General features: G+C 58.9%; 1 protein-coding gene across 25 annotated transcripts in view; it reads left to right on the top strand.

Moving 5' to 3' along the window:
• ABLIM2 (actin binding LIM protein family member 2) overlaps nt 1-25,612 on the top strand; it is a 150,719-nt gene that overhangs the window by 64,212 nt on the left and 60,895 nt on the right. For all 25 annotated transcript variants that reach the window (XR_003432307.1, XR_003432306.1, XM_027103800.1 and 22 more), the window contains exons 6-9: nt 809-902; nt 11,558-11,645; nt 16,105-16,163; nt 24,391-24,468. Coding sequence is in view for 23 of the 25 variants with exons in the window: in XM_027103800.1 (XP_026959601.1) it covers nt 809-902; nt 11,558-11,645; nt 16,105-16,163; nt 24,391-24,468 (319 nt within the window). In the remaining 2 variants the exon portion in view is untranslated. The remainder of the gene's footprint in view (nt 1-808; nt 903-11,557; nt 11,646-16,104; nt 16,164-24,390; nt 24,469-25,612) is intronic.

Here is a 25,612-nt window from a genome sequence, read left to right as displayed (position 1 = left end):
ATTCAAGCAGCCCGCCCACGGCTGCCCAGATATTCATGAGCAGTGCCCACGAGGTGTCCCGCTCGTCCCAATTTCCCAAAGTCACAAGCCACGCGCGCGGCGCGTAGGAAGCCCGCCATTGCTGTGCGCGGGGGGCGTGGACGCGTCGCTCGTTCCTGCGCAGCCTGATGCCCCTCGCCCCTCGGATTTCGAGAGCAGGAAGCTCCCGGCCACGCCCGGGAGGGTGAGGGTCGGTCCCGAGGCACGCCTGCCACTTGGCATCTTGTCACCCTCAGACCTGGTCTCCACCGTGGGCGGCTTTGCCACACCCCCTTGTCGACTCACGTTTTTCTCCAGCGCCCCAGACCCCTTTCAGAATGAGCAGGAAGCCACCCAATGCGTAAATAGACTCTTTCCCACCCCGGATGTTAAACATCTGACAGAATGAACTGGAAGGAAGAGCCACGTCTGCGGAAACGTCTTTTATTTCCCAGACGCAGCTTTGATTCCTTGCGCTCAGCCTTTGGAGCCCTCCGCCAGCCCTCGCTCGCCCCCTGGGCAGGCGGCCCCACCTGTTGCACCTCAGTTTGTCCACCTGTGAAATGGGACGATCTTTGTGGTATTTCTCTTGGGGCTGCCCTGATGACCGAGGGGCCGTGCTGGTGCCCGTAAGTGCCCCATACACGCTGTTCAAGGGCTGTGCTGTTACCCAGAGTAGGAGGAAGTGGGCGTTTGCCCCTTGGACGTGGCCGCTCTCGTTGGCGAGGACTCTGAGGGCTTGGGGGTCCCGGGGGTGCCCCCGCCGTCCTGACTGCCGGCTCTGTTGCAGGGATGGGCTGCCCTACTGTGAGGCGGACTATCACAGCAAGTTCGGGATCCGCTGCGATGGCTGTGAGAAGTACATCACGGGGCACGTGCTGGAGGTAAGGGGGCCCGCCTGGAGGCTGCAGGCATGACCCTCGCCCGCTCTAAGGTCTTCTCTGGGCACGGGGGTCTGCCCGCCCCCTAGGAGTTAACAGAGAGGATAAGAAGGCGCCTCTCGTGGCGTCTGTGGTGTATGTTTGTGCAGGAACCCGCACCCCTGAGCCTCTGCCTCCCAGCTCTAACAGAGGACACCTTCCAGGGTCTGCCCAGTGAGTGCCACCTCCTCCAGGAATACTTCCCTGCAACACTCTCTCACCTGTGCCCTTTACACGTTGACAGAGAGGTGGGAAGAACTTGCGATCCTGGTTCAGCCCTTTGGCATCTAGATGGGAAATCTGAGGCTTGGCGGGTTGCAAAGGCAGCCTGGGAGGCAGGGCTGGGTCCACAGAGGCGGACAGGTCACCCAGCGATCTCAGGTTGGGGCATTTCTGCTGACAGGTGCGTTTCTTGGTCTGGGTGGTAGTTACACGGGTGTGTCCCTTTGTGAAAATAACACGTGTTATGCACTTTACTACATTTGTTCAGTAAGATCAATTCCATGGGGCGCACAGGACCAAACCCACCCCCCTGATGCTCTGGCCCAGCCTGCCCCCCCACCCCACTCTGCAGCCCCTCCTGGGCTCTGCGCTGGGGCGGGTGGATGGGCCATCCCTCGGCGAGCATATGGTCTGTTGGGGAGGGCAGAGGTAACCAGAGGACCTGGGGGGTGGGGAGGGGGCAGAGCAGTGGGAGAGGAGGGGCCCTGACCCAGCCAAGGGGCCTGGGAGCCTTTTCCAAGGAGGTCACAGAAGCAGCCTCTGGGGGTGGGAAGACAGGTTGGGGTCTGAGGCTGTGGGGCCCAGGCCACCCTCCCAGACAAGGGCTAATGAACCCTGGAAAGCCTGGGTCGATTTGCATACCAGAGAGCTCCCTCAGGCTGCCGCTGAGGCTGGACTTGAGGCCAGAGTCGGGGAGGCCAGCCAGGAAGGGCTGGGCCTTCCCACATCCCCGAGGACTCCTGCGCTGCCCGCCCCACAGCTAGAGCCCAGCCGTAGCGGGCGCAGGATGCCTTGGTGAATTGCACGTTGAGCACTGAGCTGCTTTTCTTGAAATTACACTTGACATCAGAGCTGCAGGGAGAGAGTTGCCCCAGGGCCTCAGCTCCAGGTAGCGGGGAGGGGAAGGGGGTGGCCACACCCACCCAGGGGCAGTGAGGCCCTCCCCACCATCTCCCCATTTCCCAGATGCCACAGCGGGAACGGTCCCAGGCTCTGTGCAGAGCTGTGCCCTTCTACGCCCAGAGGCCCCTGCGGCGGGGCTGGGATTACACCCTCATTGACTGTAGAGAGTTTGCAAAGCACAAATAAAGGGGGAAGTCACTGACATGCGATCATATTTAGCTGAACTTTTTGGCTGGATTCCTTCCAGTTTTTTCTCTCTCCACATGTCAGAGTTGGCATCAAACCATTTATACATTATATCCTGATTTTTTTCAACTCCCATGTCCCATTTAATAGGTTCCTATGTTTTTGTTTTGTGTTTTATGGGTCTTTTTGTAAACAGCCTAATTGGAATATAGTTCACATACCACGCAATTCACACGTGTAAAGTGTGTGATTTGGTGGTTTTTAGTATCTTCACAGAGCTGTGCACCCATCCCCACAGTCCATTCTAGGACATTCTCATCACCTCAAGAAGAAGCCTGTACCCCTTAGCCATTCCTCCCCTACACCCTGAGCCCGTGGCGGCCACCAATCTACTTTGGTCTCTGTAGAGTTCCCTGTTCTGGACGCGTCATGTAAATGGAATCGTCCACTATGTGGGGTCCTCTGTGATTGAATCTGTCTCACAAAGTAACATTTCCAGGTGCATCGCACGTAAGAGTGTTTCAGTGTTGCATCGTATTTCCTCGTAGGAGTAGACCAGAATGCTTTAGGCTGATCATGCATCGTTGGACAGAGCACCGTTTTCTACGATAAATAACACTGAGATGAACATCTTTTTTATTGCATTTCTAGTTTTCCTTAAGATTCATTCACAGAAGTGTAGAAACTGAGCCAACAACCATGAACTTTGTGAGGGTTCTTGACACATAAATTGCTTTCCAGAAAGTTTATTCTGATTTACGTGCTTATCAACAGAGCGCGATCTTTCCCATCTCCCACCCTGGGTGTAATCTTTATGAAATCCTGTGTCGAGCTGATAGGGGAGAACGTGGGGCCTCGCTGCTGTTTGCTTCCCTCCCACCCCTAGTGGTGCCGGGTCTTCTTTGTCATTTTTAGCCAATCAGAGTTCTTGCATTTCAGTTATCTTCCGTCAGCATCGCCTGTTTCTACACTGGGGGCTCCATGTCTTTCTGACGGAGTTGGGCGGGTGGTCACGTGATGAGACTGTTGACATCTCATCTGATGAATAGCTTGTATGTTTTTCTGGGGTGGTGATCACGCCTCATGCTTGTACCCCCATCCTCCGAGCGTGCACGAAGGATGCGTCCTCCCGCCGTACCCCACGGTGACGTCTCACCTGGCCCTCCCATCTCTCCAGGGCTCTCTGCTCACCCAGACCCTGCTGCAGACCCTGCTCTGGGGGAGTCTGGGCAGCCACCACCTCCGGCAGCAGCACCGAGGCTTCTGGAGGATCCCCCGGCCAGGGCCCCACCTGCCGCAGTGCCTGGCAGTTCAAGCCTGTTTCTCTCTGTTCCCCCAAAAGACTGTTCCAGACCTTCCTCGCTCTCCTGGGCTGCTGCCCTCCCACCCCAGCCGGCCAGCCACAATGACCTTGTCTAAGACTTAACAGAGAGAGGGTCAGACGCCACTCAGGGCTGTCTGCGAAGCTTCTAGCCCACCCGCTCCTGCCCTTCCTGACGGAGGCTCTGTCTCTCCTCCCAGCCACAGCCCCCAACCCTGTGCTCCGGTCCGAACCCCGCCCGCCTCCTCTGGAGCCTTACCCTGCCATCTCCTTTCCTCCCTGGGGGCCACAAGGCATCCTCCTGGTGGTTTGTTGAAACAGCTCAAGTCGCCCCCGTTTAAAGAGACTAGAAACCTGTCGCCCTCACCTGTCCAGGTCCGCCAACCGCTGCACCGTCTCTTCAAGCCACTCCCCAGAGCGCCGGCCCCCTCCCGCCCTGCTTGGTGCCCTCACTCTGTGGGCTCGTGTCTGTGTGTCTGGGAGAGCGTGTGCCGGGCTATCGGCCACACGCAGGGCCGAGCCCACTCGAGCCCAGGAGGCCCAGCCGGGCTCCCGGTGCCTGTTCTTGGCCCGACCGCCTGGCCGCCCCCTGCGTAGGTGTTGCTTTGTGCTGTTTCACGCCATGCTGTGATACCTGATGGCCTTAGCGGGCAGCATCTTAGGCTCTGTGGGCTGAGCAGTTGTCGCCACAGGTGTGTGACTGTAGCCTGGCCCGCTTCCGGCACCCTTTGGGGTGGGCGGGACACGCCAGCCCCGGCCCTGGCGGCCCGGTCACCAGAACCTCCTCGGGGATCCGAGGGGTCGTGTCTGCGGAGTGTCCCCCAGCTCAGCGCCGGCCACGAGGTAGCTGATGGGGGCTGGAGGATAAAGGGCCTCCCAGGGAAGATGAATGCTTTTGTTTTCGCCCCTGCGGGCGGCGAGCTCCGCGGTGTGTTGAGTCAGCGGGACCTGCACAGCTCTGAGATTCCTCCCCAGCGAGGCGGCAGCTGCAGGCAGGCGGGCGGGGACAAGCCAGCTCCACAGAAGGGAGCAGTCACCGTGCTGGGACCCAGCTGGGCGTGCAGTGGGCTCTTGAGGGCCGGCAGGTGGCAGGGGACAGGACTTGAAAAAGAAGGAGAAGGATCCAGACCGCTGGCTGGAGGGTGAGGGCATCTCTGTGCCCCCGCTCTCTGCCCCCGTCCTCACGGTCACACTGCCTGTTCCTGCCAGCCTGTCCCGGGAGCGGGGCTAGACAGGGGCCGAGGGGCCGACTGCTCCGACTGGGCTGTGGTACCAGGACCCCGTGCAGGTAGGAAGCTCTCTGGGCCGATGGGGAGGCCACACTGGCTGCAGGTGGGTGGGATTGCAGGGAGCGGGGCAGATCAGCCAGGTGCAAGGCCCCCAAGGCACCTGCCACCCCACCGGCTCTGCCTCCTAAGGTGCTTGAGTAGGGGAGCAGCCCGGGCCTCTTCCCCGCCCCTGCGGGAGCCCTCAGTCTGTGCCGCGTCTGCATGCACCGGGCCCGGTGCCGACCTATGCTGGGCGCCCGCCCGTGGGATGTGCATTTGGTGGTAGTGCAGTCCCCCCACTCCCTCTGTCACTCGAAATACTTAACATCCTCCACTGCATGTTGTCTCGCATCCTGCGTGTCTGGGGTGTCTGTCCTGATGAGCCAGCTCCATGCCGGGAGCGTCCTGGGTCCGGTGGGGACCTGGGAGGGGCTGACACAAGCCCCCTCCCCGTCGCGGGGTTGGCTGGCTGGGGTGGGGGGGCAGGGCAAGGAGCAGAGGTAGGGGGCTGGGAGCAGCCCTGCTGCAGTGCTGGCTCCTGGGGATGGAGTCTCTCCACGGAGAGAGCTGGAAGGTGGCTGTGCATTGCCAGGGGACGGTGGTCTAAGCAGATCAACCAGCCCAGGGCTGGACGAGCGGAGGGGGTGTTGAGTGAGAGGGGGTCCCTGGCTGAGTCCCTGCCATCACGTTGTTCTCTACTGGTTCTCACAGTATTAGCAGGAACAGGTGGGCGGGGGCGGGGAATGGGGTGCGTCTTGGCCAGCCCCATCCTCCTTATAACCCGGGCGGGGCCTCTGTCTGAGCCCCACCTGCCTCCTGCAGCCTGGCTGTCTCCATGGTAACAAGAAGCCCAGGGTCCCCCTGGGACCACTAATTAATGCCTCCCTCCCTTTGTTCCTTCCTCTGTGCTTCCCTCCCTCCCTCCCTCCTTCTTCCCTTCCTTCCCTTCTCCATCCACTACTCACCTTCCTGAAGGCTCACTGTGTCCCAGCCTGGCCTGGGGGCGGAGTTCCCGGTGAGGACGGTGGCAGGGGTCCCCCTGCCTGACCTGGAGGAGCCCTGGAGGGAGGGGGGCGGCCAGCTGATAGTTTCTCCATTTCAAATGGACCCTCTCCTGCGACTCCCGAAGCTGGTGTGTTTATTTCTTCCTCTTTTCTTTTCTCCTTGGCACTTTTCACCCTCCTAAGCCAGCAGGACTTTTATCACTGGGAGAAAACAAACCCTGAGTTCCGAACAAATAAAGGCGTTTCCTAAGGACAGAGGTGAAGTCAGCTTCCCAAGACCCCAGCTTCTTGCTCCCTTTTTAAAACTTAATGAACGTGTTTATTTTAAAAACACTCTCAGAGGGAATACCTGTTTATCCTAAAAGAAAAATCATCTATAATGAATGTCATCACCCAGAAAACTACCGTTAGCATTTAGACGTCATCCTTCTGGATCATGTGCACACACACAGACACACGGACGCACACACACACAAAGACACGCACAGACACACAGACACACACAAAGACACACACAGACACACGGACACACACAAAGACACACACAGACACACGGACACACACACACACAAAGACACACACAGACACACGGACACACACAAAGACACGCACACACGGACGCACACACACAAAAAGACACGCACAGACACACGGACGCACACACACACAAAGACACACGGACACACACGAAGACACACGGACACACACACACGAAGACACACAGACACAGGAATACTCACAAACTTACATAGACACAGACACACACAGAGACACAGAGATACACACGGATACAGACACACAAATACACAGATACACACACATAGAGACACACACAGGGACACAAAAATACACACGCATACAGACTCACACACACACACAGAGACACACGCGGACTTGCCTTCAGCCTGACGCCACGCCCTGCTCAGCACCCAGCAAGGATCAGTGTGTTCCGTCCTGGTCCTTAACCATCGGTCCGTCAGCACATTCCCGGGCATCTGGGTTGAGGAAGCCCGGCAAGGGCGCCACACCCATGTCCTTACTGCAGGACTTCTCAGAGCCTTGATAGCTGACGTGCCCGGAGGTGGAGTGTGTTACTTCTCTGCTCCCACACTCACTGGTCAGAACCCCCCTGTCCTCTAGGACCCCGTTATGCTTGCCTGGTGGGTACTGTTTTCTCGTTCAGAACATCTTTATGGGACAGCCCCTCTGTGTGCAGCTCTGCTCTAGGGCCTGGGACAGCAGAGAACGAGGGGACAAGGCTTAGTCCTGGAGCGGTCACCCGAGTCCTGGAGCTGGGGGAGAGAGAGGAACAGAGCCCAAACACAGTCAGGGAGCCACGCCAGCCTCCATGTGGTCCCCCAAGACCCCGAGCCCAGAGCGAGCCTGTCCCGAGGCCTGTGGCGTCAGCAATGGGGAGGGGGCAGGGCTGAGTCAGGGGTTCTGGGGAGGGTCTTTGCTGACATGGCACAGAGCTGGGAGGGCTGCCAGATGCTCCCCCCTCCCCCGACTGCATCCTTCCTGCTACAGATCTTGATTAGCTTCTCGGTAAATTTCATTTGATCGGTGCGCCCTGGAGATCAGGGCTTTCAAGATCCGGTTCCAGTTCTGGTCATTCCCGAAGGAGACTAAAGCTTCAAACTGGGGGCTGTGCCAGGAGCAGCCCCTGGGAGCTGGGCTGGGGGATGTGCGCCCTGCAGCGGGGACCCAGGGGAGGGCCCCAAAGCAGGCGGAGGCACAGCCGCTTCTCCAGGGAATGGAAGAGGCCATGGATGGCTTTAGGGAGGAAAAGGGGGTGCCTGCTTCCGATGGGGTAGGGGAGGTCCATCCCTCCGTGCTTCCCACAGCTGGGGGCGAGGGGAGGGGTTGGCTGCTCGTCTCTGCAGGGAGGGGAGGGAGTTTCTGCAGCCCAGAGACACTGCCACATCTCCACGGTGCCAGGCCGGTCCCTAATGTCCACGGTAGGGCCGCGCTCAGTGCCCTCCACTCTGCCTGGGTACCGCTGAGGAACAGCGCTCGCTCTGTGCCCCCGGAGGCTGCATTCCTAACGAGCCTGGTTCTGTCTGATTAAAGATGACAGCCGCTTGTCAGAAGGCACAAGACATCGTTTTCAAACCACGCACCGCAAAATCTCATGGGCTTTTGATACACTTTCAAAATCTGCGCCATCTTGAGTCCCACCTGGGTAAGGGGCTGCGCTGCCTCCCGGGCTGGGGGCTGGGGTGACGGCACAGATGACTGAGGCCCTTCTAGGACACTTGTAGGGAGGAAAGGGCTCTGACGGAGCAGGGGCTGCTGCTGGGTTCCGATCACGTGGAACGCCCCGGCCACCGTGGCCACTGCGAGACAGAGCAGAGCAGCAGTGGGGGTTGATGCAAGGGGTGAGGACGCTTTTATTTTGGACTTCGTGAGCCTGTCTCAGTCGGCTTGGGCTGCTGTGCTATGAACTGCGAGGCTTAAACAACGGCTCTAGAGGCTGGAAGTCCGAGATCAAGGTGCCAGTGCACTGGGTTCCTGGCTTGGAGATTGTCACCTTCTCCCTGTGTCCTCCCGTGGCAGAGAGCTCTGCTGTCTCATCTTGTAAGGACACGAGTGTCCTTATAAGACATCCTGGGGCCCCACGTGGCTTTTCATGGCTGAGCAATCTGCCGTTGTGTTTATCACACTCACGTTTGGACATTTGGGCGGGTTCCACCTTCTGGCTACTGGGAATAACGCTGCTGTGAAGATTTACGTGCGCGTTATTGTGTGGACCCAGGTTTTTATCTCTCTTGTTCTCTTCCTTTTTCCTAAATACCTAGGAGTGGAATCGCTGGGTTGTATGGTAGTTCTGTGTTTAACTTTTGGAGGCACTGACAGTGTTTTCCACAGTGGCTGCACCGTTTTACATCCCCACCACCGATGTGCAAGGGTTCCAGTTTCTCCGTATCCTCACTAGCACTTGTTATTCTCCATTTTGTTTTAATTACAGTCGCCCTCGTGGGTGTGAGGTGGTGTCTCATTGTCGCTTGGGTTTGCCTTTCCTGGATGACAGTCATGCTGAGCATCTCTGATTTCTTCTTGGCCGTTCCTGTGTCTTCTTTGGGGAAAAAATGTCCGTCCAAGCCGTTTGCCTATTTTTTAACTGGACTGTTTGTCTTTTTGTTGTTGAGCTGTAAGAGCTCTTTACATATTCTGATCCTAAACCCTTATCAGATCTGTGATTTGCAAATATTGTCTCCCATTCTATAGTTTGTCTTTTCACTTTCTTGATAACGTCCTTTGATGCACAAAAGTTGTTAATTTTTATGAAGTCCAACTTATCTATTGTGTTGTTGCGGCTCACGCTTTGCTTTCCGTGTCATATCTGAAAATCCACGGACAAATCTGGGGTCAGCAAAATATACCCCTGTGTTTTCTTCTGTGGTTTTATACTTCTGTGGGAAAACTCTCTTACTGGCATGTAACACACAGAGGAGTCCATGAATCTCACACACTGGACACACCCAAGCCACCAGCACCCAGACCAAGAAAACACATGCCCCGCACCCCAGGCAGCCCCCTGGGGCCCCCAACGCAGCCACCACCCTGACTCTGACCATATAGATTCATTTGCCTCGTTTTGAACTTTGTAAAAATGGAATCGGCTCCGCGGTGTCTGGTTTCCTTCCTCAGCCTTGAGTCTTTTCTAGGCCTCCAAGTTGATTGCTCAGGGTGTGGGATTTGGGGGTGCGTGGGCATGGGTGCACACCACAGAGTCAGGGACCCCCCTCCGGCTGGGGACAGAGGCCACAAAGGCCAGACCCCTGGGCGCCAAGCCTGGCTCCACCCCCTCCTGCTGTGTGACCTTGCTCAGCTTCCTCCACCTCTCTGTGCCCTGGTGGAAACAAAGGTAGTCATGAACCTCACAGGCTGTCACAGGATGAAGACCAGTCAGTGTGTGAAGCGGCTTCTTGCCTCTCCCTGTAGAAATAAGCGGTGTCCCCGTCGCTGCTGGGGCGTCTGCCGGCTGCTGGGTTGGGGGTTGCTTTCCAGAGGGAAGAGTGTGGACGCTGGGCCGGGCCCTGGCGGTGGCTGCAGGGCTCTTTCTCTGCTCAGCCTTAATTCTCATTGGTCGGGCTGGGGTTTCAAGCCTGTCCTCTTACAGACTCCCCACGGCTTTCTCTCTCCACCTGACTCACGTGTAGACGTGCCGTGTAGACAACAGTGTGTGCTTTCTCCCCCAAGTGGCTGTCACAGAACTCCTGCTGTTTGATGTCATGAGGGTGGGTTGTCCCCCCGACCCAGAATGAAGGGGGTGCCTGCCTGAGGAAGGCGTGAGGACAGGTCAGAGGTCACAATGTTTAAAGCACGTGAGTCCTCAGTTGACACCTGGGACCTGATAGCAGGTGGTTTCTATTAAAGCTACAGCGCTGTTCCAATCCCCTGTTTGTACCTCAAGGACGGAGCTGCTCTGACCGCTCGGCATTTTAAGGATGAAGTGGCAGCTTCACCCTCACTCTGCCTGGGCCCAGTGCTGCAATGTCACCTGCTCCCCAGATAGATTCCTGAGACTAGGGGTTCCTGCAATGGCCCCGTGCCAGGCCCTGCCCTCGGAGGCTCACTGTCTAGCGGGGAAGACTCACCCCAAATAATTGTCAAACCCTGTGAAAATGGGGCTGTGGGAGCCCAGAGCAGGGAAGCAATCAGGGGAAGCTTCCAAGAGGAGGTGGCGTTGGAGATGAGATCGGGAACATTCCAGGTGGTCCCGGGTGCGAGAGTGGGGAGGGCAGTCCTGGTGGACGGGGCTGCAGGTGCAAAGGCCCAGAGGCCGCAGAGCCAGCAGGACTGAGCACTTGGCATTCTCACGCTTCCCCAAGCATCCCTTTGCCTGGAGACACGTGTGGGCCACGCAGACTGACACCTCCGGTCCCACACGCAGGAAGGGAGTCTGTTTCGGATTCTTCCTCCCTGATACTCAGGGGTCCCCTCGGGCCTGGTTTGCACGGAAGGCACCGGTGGGGAAGGGGAAGGAAAGTGAGGTGCTCGTAATGAATTTGCACCCTGTTACTGATTCAGGAGAGTATGACTAATTCAGTTTCAGAGAGCGGTGATTAACCTTCGCATCTCAGGAAAGAGTGAGGGGGTTACATCCACATCTAGCAGCAGGCTGCAGCCACACCCAGCCCAGGTGAAGGAACGGTCAGTGTACAGTCATGCTGAAGACACCGTGTAGAAATAAGCCAAACTTGCCAATGTCCTTTGTTTTGGTTATTTTGGTATTAATTTTTTAATCGATTTGAATGGGTTTCAAGAATGATAAAAACTGCAAAACGCTCCTTGAGCAAACTGAGCGATACAGAGAGACAAAAAGAAAATGATCTACCACTTTCACCCCACCTGTCCTGTCCCTCCATCTGGGGAAATAACGTTAGGTCCTCCCTCCCCGCCCCACCAAGATACAGAGGTACATGGGACCTGGCACCCCTCTGCCTCGTGGGTGGGGCAGACCCATCCACCACTGAGCCGGGAGGAGCTGGCGACACAGCTGCTCTCCCGGAGGCCGGTCTCTGCTCCCAGGCGTGGCCCCAGCGGGCAGGGGCCACATTCACACACCCTGGACGGCCTGGGGCACCACCGTCCCATCCTCCTGGGTGTGGGCTCTCCACCACACAGCCCGCCTTCCTGCCTCACCTGAGCACCTGCGTGAGGACACGCCGTGCCCTGAGCAGAAACACCTGTGCTTTGTGCTTTTTCCAGGCGGGGGAGAAGCACTTCCACCCTCTGTGTGCGCTATGTGTCGGGTGCGGCCGGATGTTCGCGGAAGGCGAGGAGATGTATCTGCAAGGTAAGAAGGAGAGAGCGTGCTGCTCGGGACCCGAGGGCACCAAACAGGCGGCCCCCGGGCCCACGCCCTGTGCCGGGTGTGCTCTGGCGTGTCAGCGAGCTTTCCCGCTAGTTAGGGAACGCCACCCCCCAGCAGGGATGGGGGTCCAGGGCCCAGCAGGCTCTCCCCACGGAGCACCCGCCAGAGTCGGCAGAGTGACAGCCTGCCCGGTTTTGCATCGTCCATCCACGTGATGTCCGTGAACCTGAGATGGACGCGATAAGAGAAAGGCCAAATTCAGGAGCAAGATGCAGGAGTGTTGGAAATTTGGGTCCCAGCAGCCAAACGGAAGTGGATGTGGTCTGTGGTCGCTTCAAGCCTGTCCTGAAAGCCCCACAGCCCAGGGTCCATGTCTCAGGGCTTTCCCCCGCACTACCCTCCCTTGATTGGTGAGGGAGTGTGGAGACCACGGGCCGCTCCTGAGGCTTTTTTCCTGATCAAGGGAGTCGCCAAAGTGTCGGTAAAGAGAGTTCTGGAGAAAAACATAGCCAACCTTCTAACCCATTTCGTGGCATTTCATGGGAAATCCCCAACCCATTCACCATTAAAATAATAATAATAATAGAATAAAGGCGAGGCGTCCTGTGGCCACCAGACCTGGAGAAGCAGCAGGTGACAGCCAGTTGCCCCCTCCCTCCTGCAGTGACCCTGTTCAGCTCGTTGCCGCTTTTGTTCAAAAAATTGCACCCACACTCAGACCGGAGCACCCAGCTCCCAGCTATTGCTTTACGTGTTTATTCACCGGGGTGCTAGGAGTTCTCCTTCGAGCTACACTTAGTTTTATCAGCTTGAAGACCCACCCCATCCCTGTGGCTTATTCATTCCCAAGCCTTGATGAAGATTATTTGGACACTTGTCAAAACGGTAGGAAGACGGTATATTCAGGACATGGCAGAAGGTGGGAGGGGAGTCAGGCCAACTCCGAATTCACAAGGACGGGGGATTTATAGCCAAGGAGGGGGTGGGGATTAGGGGGGGACGGGTGGATGGAAAATTACCAAGAGGAAAGGCCGAGAAGGATTCCTGCTGAAGACAGGCCAGCGGCCTAGATGCAAAGTCAGTGGTGGGGCTGAGGCTCCCCAGTGCCCTCGCTGACACTGGGCTCGCAGGTTGAAGGCCTTCCCCGAGGGGCCTGGGCGGGATGGGTTAGATGCTGAGACCCCCTGTCTCTGTAGTCACATTGTCTTTTCAAGGACGTCAGTGTCTCCGTGACCCCGGAGGCAAGCTGAGTAGGGCCAGACGGACCATTGGATGACCTCACCCGGCGTCCTTCTGGGGCCGTGTGTCACACAGGCCTCCCTTTCTGAGACTGAACCTCGTGGGGTGACGTCAGCCAGGACTGCCTGGTCCCCAGCGTCCCCTCTTGTTCTTCAGTCTTGAGAGCTTATGAAAGGGGTCCTTTACGTATGTCTGGGTGGGGAGGGGTCACCCTGTCCGAGGCGCCCGCGCCCACTGTAAGTGGCACCTTCAGGACGTACTGACGCCTGGCACAGTGGCATCGCGCCGGCAGCTTGGGGACACGAGCTGGCCATCAAGGGGACCCAGTCTCCGAACAAAGATGCTCTTCATGGCTCTGGGCTCCCTGTTCCTGATGCGGGACCTGCCCTGACTTTCTGTGGGATGTCGCAGCCCATCCCGTCGCCTCCCAGCCTCTTTCCCAGTCTGTGCCGGAAGGGTTCAGACCCGGTCGGTGATTTTCACGCCCCACTCCACGGAGCACCAGAGTCCCACGGTGAGGGGCCCCTTTGGGGCTCTGGCCCTGCCCTGCACGGACACCCCGAGACCCTCTGCCTGGTCCACCTGGATGCTGGGGCTCCAGGAGGGCGTATTTGACGGCTGAATCCCATGCAGCAAAAGCTGCAAGGAGCAGAGGTCCCGGAGAGCCCTTTGGCCTCCAAGGGAGATGAGGTGCCCCCCCGCCAAATACCAGCACTGCCACCCAGCCCTGGACGCACCTTCCTGTCTGCAGACTCAGTGAACATAGGCGGGGGGGTCTGACTCTCGCTAATTATCAGGGAGACCCAGATTAAAATAACGCGTTGATGTTATTTTTCCCACTGGGTGGACGAGGGTTAAAAGGAAGGACACACCCCCATGCTGTGGGGATTGGAGGAAACGGGCGTCTTACCTGGCTCGTGGGCGAAAACTGGGGAATTGCCAAGATGCCCCAAGAGCCTTCAAAATGCCCACACCCGGGCTTCCCTGGTGGCGCAGTGGGTGAGAGTCCGCCTGCCGATGCAGGGGACGCGGGTTCGTGCCCCGGTCCGGGAGGATCCCACATGTCGCGGAGCGGCTGGGCCCGTGAGCCATGGCCGCTGAGCCTGCGCGTCCGGAGCCTGTGCTCCGCAGCGGGAGAGGCCACGGCAGTGAGAGGCCCGCGTACCACAAAAAAAAAAAAAAAATGCCCACACCATCTGAGCCAAGACCCCACTTTTAGGAAGCCCTCAAGTAAATCAGAGAGATGGGGTGGAACTCATGTACAATGGACTCTCCGCAACTTTTTTTTTTAATATAAATTTACTTATTTATTTGGCTGCGTAGGGTCTTCGTTGCTACACGTGGGCTTTCTCTAGTTGCGGCGAGTGGGGTCTACTCTTCGATGCAGTTGCGGTGCGCTGGCTTCTCATTGCGGTGGCTTCTCTTGTGGAGCACAGGCTCTAGGCACGCGGGCTTCAGTAGTTGTGGCACGTGGGCTCAGTAGTTGTGGCCCGCGGGCTCTAGAACGCAGGCTCAGTAGTTGTGGAGCACGGGCTTAGTCACTCTGCAGCATGTGGGATCTTCCCGGACCAGGGCTCGAACCCGTGTCCCCTGCATTGGCAGGCAGATTCTTAACCACTGCGCCACTAGGGAAATCCCTCCCTGCAACTTTATTTAGAAATAAAACTTTGGAACTAACAGGCAAGGAGCAGATAGAGACATTCTCATCAATCCGTACGATGCAATATTATGCAGCCCTTAAAGTTATAGTTTTGATATTTAATTACGTGGAGAACTACTAAGACACTTTTAAGCAAAAATCGCAGGATACAAAACTGTGTACCTACGTTGTATTTAATACGTATGTGTACACTGCAAGACAGCCCGACCCAAAGTGGGTAGGAGGTTACAGATGATTTTAATTTTCCTATATATTCTTTTTTAGGCTTGTTTAAATTTTAATCAAAAAAACAGCTATTACCTTTGTAATCATAAATAATGTTTTAAAAATGAAAAGCTTACGCACAAACCAACCAAGGCCCGGCCTCTCTGGGAGCTCCGGCTTGGTGCAGATATTTTCCCAGGGAGGAGCAGAAATAAGTTCCCTTCCCCGGCATTAACTCACGTGACCCGGAGGCTTTGCAGGCGGAAATGGGGTGCAGCTCCTTCCTGCCGCCACACGTTGAAGCCCCTGCTGTGTGCCGGGCCCCTACTACGTCCACTCTGTGTGGCTTGTTCGGGGGGTGTGAGAATGGGATGGACAAGGCTCCCACCTCCACGCGGGGCATGGGCTGTCCTGGCAGCGGTGGATGTAAACGTGGACACAGCAGCCGTGGCCACCCGCAGAGGGTGCGTGAGTGGAGTACAGATGGACGGAGGGAGAAAGGGGACCGGGCTGAGGTTCAGGGAGGCCTGAGGGGGGAAGCAAGCGCTCTGGGCCCTGAAGTTATTACCCCGATTTAGTTATATTAAATTCTGCTAAAGGCCTGAACAGGTAGGATTACTGTCAGCCCTGTGTGCAGGTGGGAAAACTCTGAGACTCGGGGAGGTCGAGTTTGAATTAGAAAAGAGCAGGGCCCTTGGGGTCCTTGGGACGCTTGGTGACCTGTTACCTTGAGGGGGGCGCCTGTAGCTGTGGAAGCTGGGCGGGGCCGGCATTAGCGAGACAGCGCAGACACCCCGCGAGTGAGTGCAGGGTTGGGCCCCCAGCCTGCAGCCCTCATCTTCACCCCACACCTAAGGTTCCCACCTGGGGGTCCCCGAGGAGAGCCCTGCCCCAAGCCCTCATTCCCCAGGCAGGTCCCACTGGGCTCCGGCCCCCCACTGCGCCCATGGCTGGGCCTGGCCACTGCCCACCCGCACAGAGAGGAGCTGGTGCAGGTCGCACGGCAGCCCCTCTTGTCTCCCCTGCCTCTGAATAGAAGCCACCCGCAGACCCCCTCCTCGGAGAAGCCTCGTCTGGGTGCCCGGGGTTCCGAGGGACCCCATGGGAGCATCAGCTCGTGGTGGGGCGTTTCCTGTCTGTTTCATGTCCTCCCCTTCCCGGTGGGGCTGTGAGCCCCCGTGATCGGCCCCAGGCCCAGCCCTGACCTGTGACTCCGGCACAGACGAAGGGGAGTGAGGGTCCGAGTGTGGACGCCAGCTCCCTCCTCCTGACACTCCGCAGGGCCCCTGCATCTCTGGAAATAACACTAACACTTCCCTCTTGGGAATCTGTCCACAGGCGCCTCCGTCTGGCACCCGGCGTGTCGACAGGCGGCCAGAACTGAAGACAAAAGCAAGGTTGGTGGAGTTCAGCCCCTTCCGACGCCTTCCCCCCACTTCTGCACTATCATCACACGGTTAAGAGGACGCTGGCTGGGTCTGCAGGCTGGCCGGCCAGTCCCACCAGGCTCTGGGGCAGGTGGCCCGCGGCCTGGCGATGTTGAGGTGTACACAGGTAGATCAGCTGCTGGGTGGGACCAGGGCCCTTCCCGCACTGGCCCTGCCGACCTCTTCCTTTGTTCAGTGGACGCTGATGGCTGCGGAAGTTCTGGGACAACTGCAAAGTTAGCGGGTCTCCAAACAGTCCCAAGACCGTCCATACTTCTGACGCCAACGGCTAGTTCGAGGGGTCCTCACAGCTGCCCGCAGGTTCATTAATGTGTCTGAAGCACTCACGGAACTGTTACAGCCCCGTTATGGTTTATCCCGGCAGGGGGCAGGGGGAGATACAGAGTGAAATCAGCCCAGCATGGGGCAGGGTCCAGGAGGGGTCCGGACACACGGTACCATTGTCTTCTCCCCGTGGAGGCCAGACTCGGCCCCTCCCAGTGACGGGTGACAGCGCACACGGAGTGTTGCCAACCAGGGAAGCTCTGGGGCCAGAGACCTTATCGGTGCTCCATTAAATGACTGATTGGTTGGTTGGTTGATTGATTGGTTGCCATGTGGTTGATTTCACTCTCCAGGTGACATGACCCAAGACCACCAGAATCATAGGGTTGGTCTTTCTGGCGTGGCCAACCCCACTCTAAGAATTTTGGGTGCAGTTAGCCCCCTCCCTAAACAGAGACATCCTATCGGGTACGATCACCTTCCAGAAACTAGAGCAAGACCTCCCTCTGGGCCAGGCTAGACCACCCCAGGCCAAATTCCTTGCCCCTCAGAGGCCCTGTGCTGGGCGCCAGGCTGCAGGTGCAGGGTGAGAAAGGAGGCCGGCATGCCCCTGACCCTTCCGGGGCTGGCGTCCCAGAGAGAGGCAGAAATCAACGCCTCAGCAAGAAGATAATGCAGCAGTGGTTGGCGGGGCAGGAGAGTGGGGGAAGGACCGACCTGACCTGGGATGGTTGGGGGGGTGGGGGTGCAGGCGGTCCTCCAGAGGAAATGAGCAGGAGCTGAGCCAGAAGATGAGACGGTGCCAGCCCTGAAGAGAGGGAGAGGGAGTGCGGTTCCAGGCAGGGTGGGGGTTCGTGCAAAGGCCCTGGGGCAGGAACAGGGCAAGCTCCCTTTGGCTTGGGTGGCGGTGGGGTGAGCAGGGGAGGGGTCCCGCTGCCCCCGGGCTGCCACGCCTCCGTCCTCACCGCTCCCTTTCTCCCCTGCGCCTTCGCAAACGCGTTCCTTCCGCCAGAGATGCCCTCTCGTGCCCTTGCATCACGCATCCTGGCAAACTCCTCCTTTGGGTTTTAAGATTCACCCAGAACGTCAGCCCCTGAAGACCTTGCCAACTCCTGCTCCTGCCCCGCGTCCTCAGCTCACACCCCGCAGGCAGCTCCCTCTTCCCTAAAAGCCTGGAGGAAAGGCTCCAGTCTCTCCGTCCTGAATTCCCGGCTCCCACACGAGTCCTGGCAGGTGACACACTCAAGCGTTTGCGGGTTGAAGGAAGGAAGTGAATACAATGAACTGCAGCCCAGGGGACCGCAGGCCCTCGAGGGGAGGCATGTCAGCCAGCTTTGCTCTGTCAGGCACTACCAGACCCTGTGCCAGGGGGCCCCCCACCCCTGCAGGACCCCCACTGGGAGCCACGCCCTGCAGGGCCCCGGGATAGCGTAGATGGTCCGCGGGCAGCGAGTGGTGTGTGACCCACGGGACTCCGGGCCCGGCCTCAGGACGCCAGCAACCCCTGGCTTTCCACTCTGTCCCCCATGCGTGGTGTCCCAGCCATGCCAACCCTTTTAAAGCCACCAGACAGGCTACGGATGAGCCGGGTGGCGGTGGGCCCTTGAAGACCCTGGCTACTCAGATGCCGCATAGCACGGGTCTGCATCCGTGTCTGGGAGATGGACAGGGAAACTGCTGCAGGGGGCGGGGGGACGCACGGGGTCGCTAGCGTGCCCGTGTGTGGTATGCACAGTGATGCTGGGATCACTGCAGAGTTCAGACCCAGCCTTTTCGGACCCAAGCCCGTGGGATACCCAGAATTCCTTTCAGGGGTGAGGGGCTCGCTCTGCTGGTGGCAGCTCTGGGTCAAGAGGCCGAGGTGACCGGGGTCCCTGGCTGGAGGCGGGGAGGGGCTGAGAGGAGCAGAGGCTGGAGAGTCAGGCAGGTGTCCCGGGAAGCGCGTGGGAGGCCGGCCGATCCGGGGGTCTCGGTGTCTCCCTGCGACTGGCAGCTGTGTTTGGCAGGAGGGACCGTCGCCCAGAGGAATTCGGCTCCAGGAGGAAAGGGGCAGAGCTCAGCTGTTGGGCGTACTTTGCTCTTTACTGTTGACGCTGGTTCTGTTCGTTGAGCCCTTCACTGATACCTTGCACTGCGGGAGCGAGGGGTCAGGGCTGCAGAGTCCCCCCACCCCTGGCTGTGGGGAGTGAGTAGAGCCAGAGCAGAAACTTGTCCCCAGACCTAGCAGACGCCGCGGGGGCTCAGGGCTTGGGAATTCCTGGTGGGGCTGGATGGAGACCCACCTCGTGAACTTTGGCCCACGAGACGTGATGGGGGCATGGGCTGGTGGAGGGGACCCTCCTCGTACCGGGCCCTCGGGCTGGGTGGGACCCAGCCCAGTTCAGCACACTTGCCAAGCCCGTTCTGAGAGAACTGAGAGGGAAACCCTCGCATTTTCTTTGCAGTTGATGTCAGGGGGTCTGGAAGCCGCTGCTTTGGTGGCATCTGCCCCTTCGTGATGCGTTCGTGGCTCTCGGCCTGCGTCACCGAGGTGACTAAGTCCAAGCCCTGCTGTTCCTGATGGAGGCGGGAGCAGGGGGACTTAGGGGCACGTTACGTCCGAGGGCCGTGGGGACCGTCCTGCTACCCCTGGTGTGTCACGGCGACCTGGGGAAGGGTGGCCCTGAGCCGGGGTGGGAGGGCTCCGCGGAGGAGGACCACGTGCCCCGGGCCCTCTGTGCCCCCAGAGCCTCCCCTGGCCAGGTCAGCGTGCCCGGCACCAGCCCCTGGACTCTGGACCCACTGCTGAGCTGGCCTCAGGCTGCTGCCAGGCCTGGTGGCAGCAGCCACCTCTGCTCCCAGCCTGGAGGCCACTGGCCCCGCGGAAGCGAGGCTCTCTGAATGCTGCAGGCTGGCAGGACAGGGAGGAAGGGAAGGCTTGTTGCCCCGGGGGTTGATCATTGCCCTGGACTTGGCTTCCTGGGCTTGTTTCCACAGATGCTTTGGGAACATTTGGGGCAGAGGCCAGCAGCCTGACAACAGTTGCCCTTCCGTGTCCTGGGACAGCATCCAGGCCCCAGTCATGCCCTGCTTGTCCCTTGTTTCACCCTCCCCGGGTCCCAGCCCCACCTCCGCCCCTCAGAGCCTCTTCTGTCTCGCCCGGGAAATGAGAATAAACTCTGGGCCTGGTGGGCCGGGCAGTGAGTGGGCACATCAGTGGGTGGACAGGGCAGTGAGTGGACAGGGCAGTGGTGGGCGGGGCAGTGGATGGGCAGGGCAGTGAGCAGGACAGTAGGTGGACAGGGCAGTGGGTGGATGGGGAAGTGGTGGGCAGGGCAGTGGGTGGGCGGAGCAGTGAGGGGGTGTGGCAGTGAGTGGATGGGGCAGTGGGTGGACAGGGCAGTGTGTGGACAGGGCAGTGTGTGGGCGGGGCAGTGGTGGGTGGGGCAGTGAGGGATGTGGCAGTGAGGGGGTGTGGCAGTGGGTGGACAGGGCAGTGAGTGGACAGGACAGCGGGTGGGTGGGACAGTGGGCGGGCCGGGCAGTGTGTGGACAGGGCAGTGATGGGCTGGGCAGTGAGGGGTGTGGCAGTGAGTGGACAGGGCAGCGAGTGGACAGGGCAGTGGGTGGGCGGGGCAGTGAGGGGGTGTGGCAGTAAGTGGACAGGGCAGTGGTGGGCAGGGCAGTGAGTGGACAGGGCAGTGGTGGGTGGGGCAGTGGGTGGACAGGGCAGTGGTGGGCTGGGCAGTGGGTGGGCGGGGCAGTGAGTGGACAGGGCAGCGGGTGGACAGGGCAGTGGGCGGGCCGGGCAGTGGGCGGGCCGGGCAGTGGGTGGGTGGGGCAGGCACAGATGATTTTCCCTGGGCACTCAGGTCCCCTTGGAGATAGTTCTCCAGCCAGCTGACTGTTCCCTGCCCGGGCGGCAGGGAGAAAGCTGTACTTTTCTGTATTGTTCGCTGCCTGCAAGGTAGCTAACGTGCATGAACCAGCCAGCCCCGGTCAGCTCCGGGTCAGCCCAGCGGGGTCTGCTCAGGGGGCCATCAGCCCCTGAGAAGGGCAGCAGAGGTGGCGTCACTAACTCCCTCTGAGTCCGGCCTGTGGGTGGAGGCAGCTCCACTCTAATGTGGTAAATCCAGACAAGAGCTAACTCACTCGTCTGGAGGGCTGCTCAGCGGTCATCTAACTAGTGCCCCTCACGCCAGGCCCAGTGGGCTCCAGGACCCCCGGGAGCCAGCTCCATCTCTGTGTCCAGCAGCAGGGGCCGGCACCGGAGTCCATGCCAGGCCGAGCCAAGAGAGGGAGGGCAGTCCTTCCTCACTGCCCGGAAGGCCTCCCTGACTGCGTGCTCCCCCGGGGGATGGGTGCCCCCCCGGACAAGGACGTGCGTCTGCTGAGCGTGCCCATGGAAAGCCTGTCGGAAGGCTGTGGTCCTAACTGCCCGTCCCCAGTGCATCGTTGGGCAGTGGATCACGTGGTCATTCAACACACAGCCACTGAGCACCTGCTGCGTCCCTTCTGGGCTGGGTACCGGGAACACGGAGGTGAATAAGACCAGCGGGTCCCTGCCCTACAGGAGGGCCCACGTCCTCTGGCCGGGGAGACAGATGGGCAGGCTCCAGGGTGCAGGATGCTTGCCTGTGACAGGGGGAGGGACGGGGCCAGCTTCCCGGAGCTGAGACTTGGCAGGTGTGTGGGAGAGTGGGTCACAGGGCCCAGCCCTGTTCTGGCTCTGGGTCCCAAGCCAGAGAGGCCACGATCTGCTGGGGATTGCATGAGGGTTTCAGAGCCATGGCAGGGGCGGCCCCGTGTCAGCTGAGTAGCTGAGAGGAGCTCCTTGCATGAAGAAGGTGGCTGGGGACAGCCGGGCGGGTTCCTGCTCGGGTGGCAGCAGAGGGAGCCTGGACTGACCGGGCTGGTCCCCCAGGCTGCGGGTCTCCACGGTTACCGTTTCAAGAGCCCATGTCCTTCCCCACCCCCACCCCAAACCTGGGGCACAGAGGTCCGGGCTGCTTACCGCGGGGGCACCTGGAAGGAAGCAAGAGCCCCTGTGCTGACTGTGAGGCCCCTGAGCAGGGAGAAGACAGGCTTGTTGAGATGGTCCCAGAGGCCCAAACGCAAGGGCAGGGTGACTGAGCATGAGTGAGAACATTTTAGTGGAATTGGCAGAGGCCGCCGGGGTGAGAGAGCAAGCCTTGGTGTTGGACTCTGCCTCTGCCCAGCTGTGTGACCTTGGGCAAATCACTAGCCCTCTCTGAGCCTCAGCCCCTAGGCTTTAAGTTGGAGATGAGTGGGTGCTGACCCCTCACGCGGTATCCATGCAGCTTGTGTGGGACCTTAATGAGAGCCAGGCGCCCCCGTCACTGTTGTAGGACGACGCTTCCCGGGACCAGGCTGAGCGGTGGGGACAGGACTGGGTGAGCTGCCCGGCCCTTTGCGGGTGTGAACAAGGCCCTGGAGAACACAACTGGGTATTGGGTTTGATTGTGAGGCTTCTTGGAACGAATTGGAGTCGGTAGGGAGAAAATGAGAGAAAGCCCAGGTCTCCTGACTCTGGGAGAATCACCTGGACTCGGCCCCCTCGTGTCTGGGCTCCCTGACCTGTGGGACGCGGGGACGCCCTGGCCCTCTCCGGGGCTGGGAACCTGGCACAGGGAAGAGAGCACCGTACAGCCACCCACCTGCCTGCTCGGAACCCTGAAACATGCCAGAGCAAACCCAGGCGCCTGCTGCCGCTCAAAGAGCCCAAGCCCCCTTCCGTCGGGGTCATGGTGACAGTGAGCCGGTGCCGCCCCACCTGTGCCGGGAAGTGTCCCTCTTGGTCTGGGGGACAGTTCTTGGGCCACTGCTGCAGCTCTCAGCTTAGGGGCACTTTTCTTGTAAAACAACCAGTGTTTGTCGGCTTTGCAAACAAGGGGCTTCCTGCCGTGAGCTGGAATAAACTGAAGTGAAATAAAAGTAAGGACGATTGACCAGTGCCAAGCCCCTAGCAGGCTGTGCCTACGTCCTCAGAAACAGAAAGCACCTTCCAAGCAGCTCTTTCCGTTTCATAGAGAAGGAAGCTGAGAGTCAAAGTTTTCTTTCAAATGTATTAAATGTGTACGTACATCATTTTTGCCTAGTAAAATAGGCAGCCTGGCCACAGGGACAGTGATAAAACAGACCCAGTGTCACTGGCCTCCGACGGTGCATCTCCTTTGCAACAGCACTTGACGTTGTGTTTTACTGGGGGTGGCCGAGCCTCAGGGGTCCGGCTGAGCTCCTTGAGGGACCCCAGCCCCTGCCTGCGAGGGGCCTGGGGAAGCAGGGCAGGCCTCAAGAGGATGCCAGGGTGATAACTGGGGCAAGGAGAGGGGATGGACCAGCTGGACGAGTGACCGAGCACAGAGATGACCACGGAGCATCACGCCCTCTCCCTCTTCTCTTTCCCTTGTAGATACAGAACCAGGCTCCCAGTCAGGTTTACCCAGGCACCACCCCCTATGCCTCTCAGGTTTGTCCTTCCCACTACCGTGTCGGCCTCACGTCTGGTCCTGGTGTTGTCCCGTTCTCGCTGGTGTTGTGCTGGGTGTAGCCAGAGCTGGGGGTCATCCACTTGGCGGGGGTCCTTGATGGGTGTTAGTGTCCTGGGGCTGCCATACAGAATGCCACAGACTTGGGGATCTTAAACAGCAGAAATGGATTTTCTCACAGTCCTGGAGGCTGGACGTCCAAGATCAAGGTGTGGGCAGGTTGGTTTCTCCTGAGGCCTCTCTCCTGAGCGTGTAGAGGGCCGTCTTCTCCCTGTGTCCTCACATGTCATCCCTCTGTGCATGTCTGTGTCCTAGTCTCCTGTTCTTATACGGACACCAGTCAGGTTGGATCCAGGCCTGTCCTAAAGACTCCGTTTAAACCTAATTGCATCCTTAAATGCCCTGTACCTCCAAATACAGTCACATTCTGGGGTACTGGGGTGTTGACTTCAACGTATGAGTTTTGGAGGGATGCAATTCAGTTCATGATGCGGCCCCTCCCAGGCTGCTGATACCACTGCAGCGGGTGTGGACCACTGAGAGGGGCTGGACAGAATTCCAGGGGGTGGGAGGAAGGGGCCTGCTAAGAAAACAAGAGAGGAGCCGTGAATGGGTAGGGAGAGGGGGGCGCTTTGTGAAGATGGGTCCCGTTTAGACGGGGCAAGTGGGAGGTGTGGAGTGTTAGGTACGTGGGTGGTCCCAGCAGGGGTGAGGGCTGGACCAGGAGAGGGTCCAGGAGCTACCCGGTCACGCCCGACAGGTGGGGATGGGCACAGGTGCAGCGAGTGGGGTGGGAGCTGGAGACAGGCAGGGTCCTCGCACTGATGGGGGGCCTGACGCGGGGGAGTGGAGGAGATGGACAGTCCTCTCGGGGATGTCACCTCGGGGGTGCAGGAGTCATGGTCGGAACCGAGGGAGGAGGGGCGGGGGAATGGTTCCAAGCCACAGTGGGCACGCGAGGAGCAGACCACAGACGTGACGGCCGCCGAGTCAGACAACAGAGGCGGGGCTGGCGGAACGAGCTGCAGTGCATCCCCCGTAATCCACATGGAGAATAAGGTCTCTGAGCAGCACAGTTCCGCCTTTGCCGTTGGAGCGCGCAGAAACACGGAAACGGCATCGCTTGCTCTCATCCTCCGGAAAACAGATAGTGTTGATGCCGTGAAAGCTTGGCGATCACGGGAGCGATTCCGGCCGGCGCTGAAAGCATGGCTGTTTGCTTGCAGCCAGGGTCACCTGCTGTGTCTTCTGATTACAGCTATGCTGTCGTTCATTCAAGCCTGCATGTTTATTTTAAGAATTCTTTCAACCTGCAAATAAAAAGTATCTCGTGAGCCGGCCTTTCTGTTGGAGCGTAATTGCCTCTGAAAGGCTCTTCGCGTTGACGGTCTACTTCAGCCGCCTCCTGTCTCCTCCTCTCCTAGGAAACCAGAACCTCTTCAGAGAGCATCATTTCCGTCCCTGCTTCCAGCACCTCAGGGTCTCCGAGCCGCGTGATTTATGTAAGTTGGATTCTCTCTGTGGAGAGTGGGGAGGGGCCCCGGGGCCTGGGGTCATTGCTGAGTGTGCCCTCGGAGTGGGGGGCCGGGGCCAGCGCCCCCCGGAGGCCGCGGGAGAGGTTGGTGCAGACCGTGAGGCTGGGTCGGAGCCTCCAGTGTGGATGTGCTGTGTGACCACGGCCGCCCCGTGATGGCGACAGGTGCGCAGAGAGGTGTGCTCACAGCTGTGGCTACAGGGGTGACAGTGAGTCACTTCCGCATCCCCACAGCCAGGACTCACCTGCGTAAATAACACTCGGGCCCGTGTCACAAATAACGGTGCAGATCTGTGGCTGCTGCTGTGGAAAGTTCCTAACGTGTTTTTAGAAGAAGCATGTGAAGGGTAATACATGTTATCGGATCCCGTTTGCGTTTGTGTGTGTATGTATTTGTGTGCATGTGTGTGTGTGCATACGCATATGTGTATATGTGCACGTGTGTGCGCGTGCGTGTGTATTATGGGTATTTGTGTGTGTATGTGTGTACGTGCACATACAAGTCTAAAAATGATTGGGAACATTTTAACGAATAGTTAATAAGAGTTACCTCTGGGTGGTGGGATTAGACATGGAAGGTGATGGTTGTAATTATTTGCTAGTTTACTTGTCTAAGTGGCAAACTCCATTGTCTGGGAAAGAGCCTGTGTGGGGTGGGGGAGGGGAAGGGAGCGAGCCCTGGACCGGGTGTCTTGGCCCAGCTGCACACCCGAAGGACAGCCGGTGACTTGGGACGAGTCGCCTCTCTCATCCCCCCCGCCACCCGGCCAGGGCCTCATTTTTCTCTCACACGATGGAGGTGGAATTCGCTCTTCTCAACACTGCTTTTCACTCCCCAGACTCTCCTTCTAGTTGGGCTAGGGCCATTCCTGACCCTAATTCCGATAGGTGATAATAACAAGGGTTCTAGTCCGGAGAGTAAATCACAGGATGACCCTTTGCAGATGCAAACCCAGAGGCTCAGAAAGGCAGCACGACGTCACCCGGCAGCTGTGTGCCCTTGGGTGGGATGTTGGCCTCTCTGAGCCTCTGGGAGCTCACCTGTACCTGGGGACCCACAGTGCCTGCTGCCCAGGTCCACTGAGGTACTGAGTGGGGGGCCCCGGGCACAA

The sequence above is a fragment of the Aethalodelphis obliquidens genome, unplaced genomic scaffold (assembly GCF_003676395.1).
Source record: "Aethalodelphis obliquidens isolate GAN/ISIS:26980383/991018 unplaced genomic scaffold, ASM367639v1 scaffold6, whole genome shotgun sequence".
Taxonomy (NCBI): Eukaryota; Metazoa; Chordata; class Mammalia; order Artiodactyla; family Delphinidae; genus Aethalodelphis; species Aethalodelphis obliquidens.
The sequence above is the reverse complement of the archived record's forward strand: the minus strand, read 5'-3'. Positions and strand labels throughout refer to the sequence as shown.